The 11,732-nt window shown below is 48.7% G+C and overlaps 1 protein-coding gene across 1 annotated transcript; it reads left to right on the top strand.

Annotated features, from left to right (window-relative positions):
- Positions 1 to 846: 846 nt before the first annotated feature.
- Positions 847 to 11,732, top strand: LOC135254519 (myosin heavy chain, cardiac muscle isoform-like). Its single transcript, XM_064334743.1, is given in 2 exon segments — positions 847 to 8,724; positions 8,727 to 11,732. Coding segments are annotated over 2 exon segments (5,382 nt in total). The 5' UTR covers positions 847 to 5,357; the 3' UTR covers positions 10,742 to 11,732.

Below are 11,732 nucleotides of genomic sequence, written 5' to 3'. Positions count from 1 at the left end.
TTTTTTTTTTACCTTTCGTCGTGTCAATCACGCAGGCGGTTGCTGCTGTTTTAATTGGTGTAGATATTCCGACAAAATACGATGCATGCGTACTGGTGGTCCTGGAAAATATTATCGTTAAGCATACCACGGCTGCAATCCCATGTTCCGTAGTACCATTTAGAGAGTTGGTTACGCACCCCGTTCCAGTCACATACAGCCTTCTAGTCGTACCCCGTCGCTTCAGTGAGAACAAACGGAGTTGCTCCTTTCGAAATGTAACTTTTCAATCCGCACAAACACGAGAACCCCCCCGTATTGCGGGTTAAGCAGAGTTATGCCATGTTAGTGAAGATGCCTGTAGTAACGGTAAATCCTCTCGCTTCCATCGGCATTACTTTTATCTTTGCAACCAAGGGGAAACCGCGACAGTTGAGACATGGAACTCATTTGACGATGTCATATAATCAGTTCCGCACTTCTGGCCTTAAAAACCCCTTTTAAAAATCCATGACGCTCCTCCACACCGTAAAAGACGCTCTAAGTTCTATTTTTCTTCAGAAGGGTTTGCCTCGCATGACAACCGTCCGCTTTCCCCGCCTTGCCTCTCTTGTCTGTGAAATGGGCATAAAACCGACTAGCTGCGCCTGCGCTCCCACGCTTCCGCAGAACCCATTCACAATTTGAGTGCGTTTCAGTGAATGAAAGAAGCCGTGAGGCAGTGCCCCTCTGGTTCCGGATTAGTTCGTAAATATACAAAAGGTTTCAATTATGAACGAAATGACGTTGTCCAAATGTATTATTATTATTATTATTCATATCTTGTTCGTGTACCGTATAAAGAGCACGCAAAAATGTCGAAGCATTTTACTGGACGCCCCCAGAGGCAACAGTGACTTGTAATGTGATGCAGGGGACCCGGTGCACAGACCCCCAAAACCAGGCCATCCAGACTCACCCCGGGGGATTTTCAGCAAGGCTGCTTTGACAGTGCTGTGTTATTGACAGCCGTGCGGGGAGCTGTCCGAGGTGCTGAGCCAACCGCCCTGTCCGCTTGACTTGTGCGCGCGGGCTTGGCTCTCTCTTTACCTCGATGTCGGTTAATAGTTCTAGGCGATGAAAATGGGACTCATTCTGATCTGCTGTGACGCACTAAAACTCTTTAGCGACTAAATGTCGCCAGGCTGCATGTCCATTCCATTTCAATGCGAGTATGCAATGACAAGCCAATTTATTTATTTGTTTATGTGTTTGTTTAAGATGTACCTTTTTGGCAACAATGACAAGACATCTACTTATTTCGTGTTGACACACTCCAGTGTAGTTTGGGCCTTGTGTTTTGGGTCACTGTCCCGCTGCAAGCTGAATGTTTGTCCCAGTTTTAGGTCTTTAGTGCACTGAAGCAGGCTTTCTTTTGGGATTTGCCCTTACTTTGTTCCGTCTGTTTTGCCCCCAGTACTAATAAACTTTCGTTTTATTAAGTCCTGCTGCTGAAAAGCATTCCTATTGCGCAATGCTTCCTCACACTTGCTGGCCAATTCGAAGCATCTTACCTTGTGTTTTTAGAATAAGCAGTAAAGAGCTCATCCTGGAAAACATCAATAAATAAATACATTTGGCACCAAAAACCACATATGGTCCTCCTTAATCCCCTTTTAAAGCATTTCCCTCCCAAATTGGGACACAATTAATTTAACCTTGAATTTTGTGGAGGCCTGAGTGCAGAGAACACAGGTCAAGGTCATCTGCATGTCGGTGACCTCATCGTTCACACGTGTGAGGTCAGGTTAAGGGCGTGGTCCTCATTTAAATATAACTGAATAATTCAATAGCTTATTATCTCTTCTCTTGCACGGTTAGAAAATTTCCAAAGAGTGTCAGCGGACTGTGATAGACATCGCTTATGCAACTAATGGAAAGTTTGCTCAAAGGAAAATTTTAAAAAACTTTTTAACTGATACAGTAAAGATGGGGAAGTCATTGTTTTCTTCTGTTCTTCTTCTTTTAATGCAGTTGGGAAGAGAGAGAGAGAGTTCCCTCTGCTAACTAGTGCTTATGTTCAATCAGTGTAGTTTCATTCACTACTCAGTAGGTTATTCCCTGAGAGAACAAGACAATTTAAAAAGGAAAAGAAATTTTAAAGACATTGTCTCAACAAAATTAAGCTTTGGAAAAAATATCGCACTGCTAATGAAAAAAACTAATATATAGTCGTGGAGTATAATTATTTCCCCTGCCTAGGGACAGTAATAAAGTTCATGATAAAAGTTCTACTTGGAACAAGGAGCAATGATACGTAGTTTTTGGGTTTTTTATTTTAAATTCTGAACTAGGGTCACTCCAATGCAGTTAGATTTCACAATGACAAAGCACTTATTTCATCCAAGGTTCTGCGGGGTGTCAAATCTTCATGCTTGAAATCATAAGTGTTAAAAGACTGCCAAAGAGTTTAATGAACACCCTAACAACCAGTCATCATTAAATATAGTGTTTGAAGCTCTTCCCAGCCATGTTTTACCTCAGCACTTAAACGTATTTTCAAGAATCAAGGCACAAATAACCTTCGCCCTCATGTTGTTTTCATATTTTGCATGTACTCCCATGTCCACAGGGTCAAAAATGACTCATCCTTGTTGGACCCTCGCTTGATCCTGTTCATTGAATTTTAAAACTTAAATATTTTTTTTGTTTTTAATGTAGAAAGAACCTAAATAACGAATTAAATGGTGAATAACTGTTTTCTTTTCTCTGATTTCTTTTTTTTTTTTTTACTACAAAACACATCCTAATTGATTTTTTTTAATTGAATTCTTAATTGTCATTATATTACTTACATTTAGCAGATTCTCTTATCCAAAGTGACTTATACAACTTTAGCATTTCTTCCTTGTTTTACACAGTATTCATTTATATAGCTGGATATACACTGAAGCAATTCAGGTTAAGTACCACGCTCAAGGGTACAATGGCAGTGTCCTACCAGATAGCTAGTACCTGGGAATCAAACATGCAATTTCTTTGTTACAAGCCAGGTTCCCTTTCCATTGCACTACACAGCTGCATCATAAAGCTTATATGTTATTATTACAGAGCAAACCTGGCTTCATGTCTTTGTGCATTGTAGAATTGTTTAACATTTATTTAACCTTTTATACAAAAATGTGTCTAATATGCAAAGCTGTGATACTAGGTAAGAGGCAACGCACCAATAACCTTTAGTTACCCATTTCCACTGCTTGGAATCAATAAATCTGGTTAATTTCAATCAACCAAAAATATACAGCCTCGCAGTGTAATATACAATAACTCAAGTGGGGTACTTAATTAGCATCTGCCGTACCATTCCCAGTGCGATAAGTGCTTGATACAGTTTGGATAATTGCTCTGAGGAATATGTAAATATTTCCCTGGAGACTGTTGGAAACAGGTGTTCATGATTGCATGGCTCGTCACAGCTGGAAGTGGGAAAATGGCCATGATTTGTGTACTGTCGCCCTCTTGTGGTGAAATCTAAATAATGTAGCCTAAGTACGTATCGCTCTCCAGCTGCCGCGCCTCTTATAGCCTATATGCAGAGAAACAACAAAAAATTAAATGAAACACCGAAAGTGCCATTCGTCTATACTGTGCACAGTCCATCCTACAAGGACATATAATTTTATTTGTCGTGCTTAAAACAATTGACGAGCATAATTATATAATCCATTTTCCACACTGTCACTCACTCCGTCTGGCTACTTCACTATACCACATTATACGTTAAAGCTGCAGGGATATTTTAGATTCTGACATAGGTAGCTACATTTAACAACAAAAACATTTTTAAAAAGAATAAAAATGCGTTCTATTCACTCTGCAGTCACTTCTACATTGCTCTCTCTTCTCTCGTCTTTTTCTTTACTGTCATTAATCAGATGCCGTCATCCAGAGCCGCTTAAAATGCACGGTGACGCAGCGTGGCGCAGCCTGTCGGTGAGATTCTATATACTTACTGCACCTACGAATTGTTTTGCTGTCCAGAGATGGCGAGTCTCCTGGACCAGAAAGTAAAAAATCATGCCATGTGTTTCTTCCACCCATAATCTGAGCCAGTCGATTTCGCTAATTAGTGCTACAGTAATTAGCAAACTCAGGTGATTCGGGACAAAACGCTGTGGAAAGACTTTCACTTTCTGATCCCGTATTTTCCACCTCTGGCTACAGCATAAAAGGCCACCCGAATGATCACTCCCAGTCAGGAAATGGCACAGCGCATGTGCTCAATTCATGGACGCTCGTTTCCAGGTAAGTGAACAAAAATATAGCCTGCAACCAGATTGCGGTTTTATGGGTCCCCAGTATTGCTATGCTATTGTCACTCCCAGCTGTTCGTGAGCAATTTTCAACCCCGTCATTCGTTTCTTGTTTTTTTGAGCAGGAAAAAGAAAAAAAGTGTTACACTATTACCGGAAAATGGCACAATTCAAACGCTGTGGCGAAATTACAAAATCTGAAGTGGACTTTTTTGAGCATGGGGCTTCAATCTTAAAGCGACAGTGTAACTACACGTTACGACTTTATTGATGTTAAATTAGCGATGCTACGTTAATAACGATTTAACCTATTAATGAACTTACGATGCAGCATGCCGTAAACTGCTCAAAGTATTTAAAAAAAACTTTATTCCACGGAGTGCACATACTCTACTATCTATGTCTGTTCAGCCTCTCTGTAGGGCTATCCGTATTCGGGAAACGGGCGGTGGTAGTCTATATCTTAGCCATGTATTGTTCGGACTTGCTCGCTACGCTAATTTCACTTACTTTATCTTCCGAAAATCATTGCTGAATTCAGGGAATAAAATATATGTATACAATGCATTATCTGTGCATACGACATTCGGTTTCGGATAAACAACAATTTCACATGTTGAAATATCATATTTGTTCCATAATCAGCGAACATAACTGAAAGTACAGAAGTCAAATAATGAACACATCTGCCAATCGTTCCGGTAGTGCTGGCAATTTTATAGGTTTCAGGGCTGAAATTTCCCGTAATTTCAAACCGTAATAATAATTTATATGAGGCCATAGCAGGAGTTGCAGCCAATTAGAGTCGAGTATTACACCACGCTCTGAATGTCTAATTGAACAGCGAAAATTTGTGGAATCATCCTGTTTGGAACGTTAGTTTCAGTTGGAGGCATTGTGATGTCATAAATACTGCTGTTGCGTCAAAGCATAGTATAAGAACTGTCTCCCAGTTGCTGCCTGATACAGTTGGACCGTGATGAGCTACAGCCAGAAAGCATGTTTCTGGAGGTGAAGTTTCCCATAGCCTTGAAAGAGGCGGCGTGAGGTAGCGCGGACAGAACTGGAGCTAGCCCTGCCGCAGAAATGCAGAGGAAACGCGACAGTGACTCGTCCCGTCACCTGGAGCCCGTGCGCAAACTCAGCCAGCAGCTGGCGAAGGTGGAGGCCACACCCACGCCTCCACAGCAACATGTGGAAAAGAGAAATGACAAAATACAGCTGCAGGCCGAGGTGGCACAACTCTGCGAACAGCTTGAAGAGGCCAGGAGGAAGATCAAGGCACAGGGGCAGGTGGCCACAGCCGTGCAGAAGCGCTTCAAGGACTGTCTCGGTCAAATACAGGCCGGGACGTTGGACAAGGCACAGATGACAGAGGATCAGAACAAGAAGCTGGCTGCCAGAAACGCAGAGCTCCTGGAACTCATGCAGGTGGAGCGGACAGAGCGGGAGAGCACCCTGTGCTGCCTGCAGAGGGCGCTGGCGGAGACGCAGCGGGACCTGGGCGTGTGCGAGGGGGCGCTCGAGGCCCGCGTCCGCGAGTGCGACGTGACGGACCAGGAGAAACGGCGCGAGCAGGAGCGGGCCGCCTGGCTGGAAGGGAGGCTGAGGGAGAGCGAGGACGAGAACGCACAGCTCCGGGAGAGCTTCCACAGCCTGAGGGTCAGCCTGCACTACAGGGACGGCGAGGCCGCGACCTCCCCGCAGCGGTCGCAGGAGGCCGAGTCGCAGACCCCGAACATCGAGGAGACCGAGATCGTCCTGAAGCTGGTGGAGTCCGTGCGGCAGCTGCAGGCTGACAACGCGCGGCTGGAGGAGGCCTTAAAGCGGCAGACCGGCGCCGTGGCGGAGCTGCAGGAGGCGCAGGAGGCCCAGTTGAAGAGGGCGGTCTTGGAGCAGCAGCTCGTCCAGGAGGCGCAGCTGGAGAGGGCGGAGGAGGAGGCAGCAGTGCTCCGCGGACACCTGCAGGAGGCACGGACCAGAGCGGAGGACAGGGAGCGGGAGTCGGCGGACTTGCAGAGGTGCTTCGGCGACGCGTTCGGCAAAATACGCGCCGAGGCGGCGAAGATAGCCGCCTCCAACCAGCAGCTTCAGGAGCTCCTGGAGATGGAGAAGGCCGAAAGGAAGCGGGAGATGTCCACAAGAGAGCAGGAGATATCCGAACGGGAGCAGGAGATTGCCGAAAGGGAGCAGGAGAGGTCCAAAATAGAGAGCTACGTACTGCAGCTGCAGCAGGAGCTGGCTGAGGCTAAGCGGGAAGCGCTGCTCTACGCGGCGCCATCGCCGGGAGGGAGCCCTGAGGACTACAGCAAGCTGGAGGAGGAGAAACTGGACCTGCACAGGTACATCGGACGACTCGAAGGGACGCTGAAGGAGAGCGAGGTCAAGTGCGTCCAGTCGGAGCAGCTGATCAGCAAGCTGGTCGGCTCCCTGAGGGAGAAGGACCACGAGGTCGCCGCCTCCTCCCAGAAGCTGCAGGAGGTGTTTGCTGCGTCCGCGAGCATGGACCAGACCATCCAGCTCCTCCGGGATTCTGTCCTGCGGCTGGAGACGGATACCCTCAGGCAGGACGAGGCCGCCAAAGAGCAGGCCGGCCGGATCGCGGAGCTGGAGACGGAGGTCGACGACGCGATGATAGCTAGGAGAGATTTGGAGGAGCGGCTCAGCCAGGAAATGCAGAAGCAGAGCTCATTCTCCGTGAACGCCCAAGTAGAGTTGAATGAAGCTGAGGCAGCTCTGCGGGCCGAGCGGAAGAAGTCCAGTGAGGCCCAAGAGCTCCAAAAGGATCTGCAGGAACAGCTGGAGCAGGGGCAAAGAGAGCGACTGATGCTCCAGCAACAGCTGGAAGACTCACAACAAAGGACTGAGCTAAAAGACCAGGCACTGAAGGACATGCAAGATTTCATATGTGATACAACTAGGAGGCTCAGTCAGGTAAATGAACAGCTGGTGGAAGAGAAAAGCACAGGTGTAGTAGGCCTAGAAAATGTGGAGGACATTGATACAGGTCAGGACAGCATCCTGAGGCAGCTGCAGAACATATTGGCCAAAATGCAGACTAAGCTGTCCTCGTGTGAGCAATCGCTCGAAGAACAAACTCTCTGCTGCAAAGACCTTGCTTTGAAAAATCAATGCATGCTGGAGGACGTGGACAGGCTCCATCGAATGCTACAGCAGAGCGAGGACAAGTTAATCCAAGCAGAGAGCAGGAACGTTCATCTGCAGCGCTCCATGGACAGTGACAAGGAGGTCATCGCCTTTCTTCAGAAATCAAAGGAGGTTGTGTCAGTTTCCACGGACACAGCTGAGACCATGGAGTCCCTCGGCCAACTGAAAACTGAGAACATGATATTGGAGGAGACGTTGAGGCAGCAGGCCAGCAGGATCGTAGAGCTGGAGAGGGAGGTTGATGAGGCTGCAGAGGTTAAGAAATATTTGGAGGAACGTCTCGATCAGGAGATAGAGAGGCAAAACTCGCTCGTCGCAAACACTCAAGTAGAAGTGAGTGACGCTGAGGTGGCTCAGCCGGACCAGGGGCAGAAGTCCAACAAAGCCCAAAAGCAGCAAGTGGATCTGCAGGCACAGCTGGACAGTGCGAAGACCGACCGGCTAACGCTCCGGAAGCACTTGCGCGAGGCCCAGAAGATTTCCGAGCTGAGAGATCTGGCCGTGATGGACATGCAGAGGTGCATGAACGACACGCTCACGGGGATGCGGGCGTACAGCCAAGAGAGGATAGAGCTGGCGGAGAGGAGGAGCACGGTGTTCGCCTCCGAAATCGCAGAGCTCCAAGAACAACTGGAGCGTGTGGAAACGGACAGAGATAGCATACAGAAGGAACTGGCTGAGGCGCGAGGGAAACTATCATCGCACGAGGAATCGCTCGAAGAGAAAACGTCCGGACGCAGAGATATCGAGGAGAGACCAGTTACTCAGGGTGACGTGACCGCGCTGAAGGACGTACTGCAGAGGACCGACGACAAGAACGTCAAATTAGGGCGCGACAACTTTAACCTGAAGTGTGCCCTGAAAGACAAGGAGCTCAAGGTTTTAGCCCTTTCCCAGAAGCTGCGGGAGTCGGTGTCAGCCGCAGACTCGGACAGAGCCGCGCAGGTGGAGTCTCTGCGGTTACTGGAGAGCGAGAACTCAAGGTTGGAGGAGGCGTTGAAACAGCAGACCGGCAGAATCGCAGAGCTGGAGAAGGAGGTTGCAGAGGCCGCCGGAGTTAAGAGAGATCTGGAGGAACGGCTCAGTCGGGACGTGGAGAGGCGAGGCTTACTCTCCATAGACACTCGAGTAGCAGCGAGTGGTGGGACTGTGGTGGCCTTGCAGAACGAGCAGGGGAGGTTCGGTGCAGCTGAAAAGCCGCAAGAAGAGGAGCAGGTGAAAATACTCCAGCGGCAGCTGAATGAAGCAGAGGAAATGACAGAGCTTGAGGACCCAGGTGAGAGTGATGTGTAATGATTTGCATAAATGAAGCGTTTGCTGGAATGCAAGCATACAGTGAGGGGATACAGTTGGCGGAGAGGAGAAGTACTGAGTTTGCCTCTGAAATTGCAGAGCTACAAGAGCAACTAGAGCCTGTGATAACAGACAGAGATGGCATCCCGAGCCAGACACAGAAGGAACTGGCTGACGTGCGGCAGAGGCTGTCGTCGTGCGAGGAAGCGCTTGAAGACAAAACTCTCCGATGCAGAGATCTTGAGGAGGAGAAACTGCTTATGAGGGAAGACCTGGGCACACTCAAGGAAGTGTTAGAGCAGACCGACGACAAGTACGTCCAGTTAGAGCGCTACAGCTTTAATCTGAAGTGCGCCCTGGAAAACAAGGAACGTGAGGCCATTGCCATTGCAGAGTTGCGGGGGAATAAGGATGCGGACAGCGAAAGTCTGCTTAGAGACCTACGGAAGGAGGTGGCGGAGATGCAAGATAAGCTCTCGTCTTGCGAAGAATCTCTTGAAGTCAAAATCCGCAGCTGCAGAGAACTCGAGGACGAGAATTTGTACGTAAAGGAGGACCTGAACATCCTCAGAGGTATTCTACAGGAGGCAGAGGAAAGGTACATGCAGTCAGAGCACTACAACTTTAGTTTGAAGTGTGCTTTGGAGGACAAGGAACGCGAGGTCATGGCTCTCACACCGAAGTTCCAGGAGGTCGCGTCAGCTTCTACTGACCTGGACGAGACCGTCACTCCAGTGGACGGGTCTTTGCAGAGGTGGGGAAGTGAAGAAACAGAGAGAGACAGTCCCCTGAGACCGCCAAGCAAACTGGCTGACGCGCAAACGAAACTCTCGCTGTGCGAGGAAATGCTCGAAGAGGCAACTCGTCGCTGCAGGGACCTCGAGGAGGAGAAGCTGGGCTTGGAGAAGGACACGGACGCCCTCAGGAGAATGCTGCAGGAGAGCGAGGAGAAGCAGTTCCACCTGGAGCGCCGCACCTTTGACCTGGAGTGCGCCCTGGACGCCAAGGGTGCTGCGGTAGTCTCACAGGGGCTGGGGGAGTTCCTGGATGATGAGAGAGCCCCAGTGAGGGGCGGAGGTCTTGAGGAGCAGTCGCTGACCGAGGCATCGCAGGAGAGGGCGAAAGGCAAGGCCGTGCCGCTCTACCGACAGCTGGAGGTGGTAGAGGAATCGGAAGAGGTGGAACAGCGGGTCAGGAGGGGCGTGGAGTATCCCTTCAGTAGCACTCCAGCAGATTCACCCCCGGACTACAGCAAGAGGACTTCGCCTGTGGAAGAGGCGGGAAACCGGCCCGCCAGCGTGGACACCGACCTTCAGCGGATCTTGGAGCCTGAGACTCCCGAGAGGGAGAGAGATGTTTCCCAGCCGCCCCGGGAGCTGGCCGGAGCGCTGGAGCTCCTGGAAATGAAGGTCCAGACGTGCCGGAATCTGGAGGAGCAGCTGGACATGCTCCGGAAGATGCTGGAAGCCAGCGAGCGTCAGAACGTCCGCCTGGAGATCTGCGTGCAGAACCTGAGGGGCGCCCTGGACAGCGGGGAGTGCAAGGTCATCGCCACCGCCCTCAAGCTGCACCAGGCCCTCATGTCCTTATCCGCCGCCGAGAAGACCATCGCTCAGCTGGAGGACTCCGCACGCAGGCTGGAGGCTGAAAATGGCGAACTGAAGGCCAAGGTCAGGCGTCAGGCCGATGAGGTTGGGGGGACCGAAATGGAGCCGAGCCAGCTGGAGGACTGGGTGAGGCGTGAGGTGCGGAAACAGACGTCGATAGCCCGTAGGGAGGTCCTTCGCGCGCGGTTGGAGAAGGAGAAGGCCCTGGCCCAGATGAAGGCCGAGATGGAGCAGATGTCACTGCGGCTACAGGAGGAGGTGGGGAGGAGCAGTTGCCTGGAGGAGGAGGAGGATGAAGTCTTCACCGCCCTCACGGAGCAGCTCTCCTCCCTGAGTGACAGCCTCGAGCCCATGAACAGCAGGAGCCGGGTGGAGCGGGAGGTGGCAAGCCGGCGATTTTAACTGGAGGGAGCCCAGAGGCGCTGCAGAGAACACGCCTGTCTCCACTGGGCCTGTGCAGTCCGGCAGTCAGGAAGTCAAAGCATTTAGCAGAGGGGGAACATGCAGGATATGCCAAAAATAAAGCCTCTAACTCCAGTGGGTATGTTGTGTCTGTCAATACCATAGTGTACAATGCCAGAGAAATGTATTAGAAGCATTAGATGACAAGAGAACTGCAGGGTTCTAAGTAACATTTTCTCTTGAAAATGAGTTATATGCAAATAAATGCTGTATTTATTGCAGTATTCTTTACATGAGTGTGGCATTACAAATGTAAAATAGGTTAAAATCTGGGTGCAATTCCTGTTTTTAGGAAGTTCTAAGATAAAAACCCATGAACTGACAAGAATTGTAGAAATGGCTGAAGGAACCCTACAATTCTCAGGTCTCAATTTGTGGAACATAATTTAATCTTCATTTAAGTGTCTAACACTTGAATAATATGCTGGGTTTACTAAAATTTCAGGGAGTGGACACAAAAAATGTCTTGCTATATGACTGAATTAGAGCCTTTCTTTTCTTTATTGAGAAGCAACCTAAAATGTAATTGTTGTTTCATGTATACTTATTGGGGTTGTAGTATAGGTAGCTGTGCAAGTCATAATAATAATTTTCCCCTATGAGTATACTACACATACAATATGCAATGTGAATAACCTGGTTACATTGGGTCAAATGCTATATGATTATAAATGTAGCATCAGCCATATTTAGGAGTCAGTGTTGTTGGATATTGTTGATGCATATATTGAACACACTTACAAGCTTGCTCATATAGTTACATTGTTTTGCAAAAAAAAAAGGTCCAGCTGTTAACATGAAGGACTTTGTTTATGTGTCAGTAATCCCTCTAACCCTCCACCCTGTTGGATTCTCACCAACGTGAGAAAACACAACCTTTTGCCTTTAAAATCTCAGCAGTGGTGTTAGCAGCGTGTGTGTGTGTGTGTGT

This window comes from Anguilla rostrata, chromosome 5 (genome assembly GCF_018555375.3).
Source record: "Anguilla rostrata isolate EN2019 chromosome 5, ASM1855537v3, whole genome shotgun sequence".
Lineage (NCBI taxonomy): Eukaryota > Metazoa > Chordata > Actinopteri > Anguilliformes > Anguillidae > Anguilla > Anguilla rostrata.
This window is presented reverse-complemented; position numbering and strand designations above follow the sequence as displayed.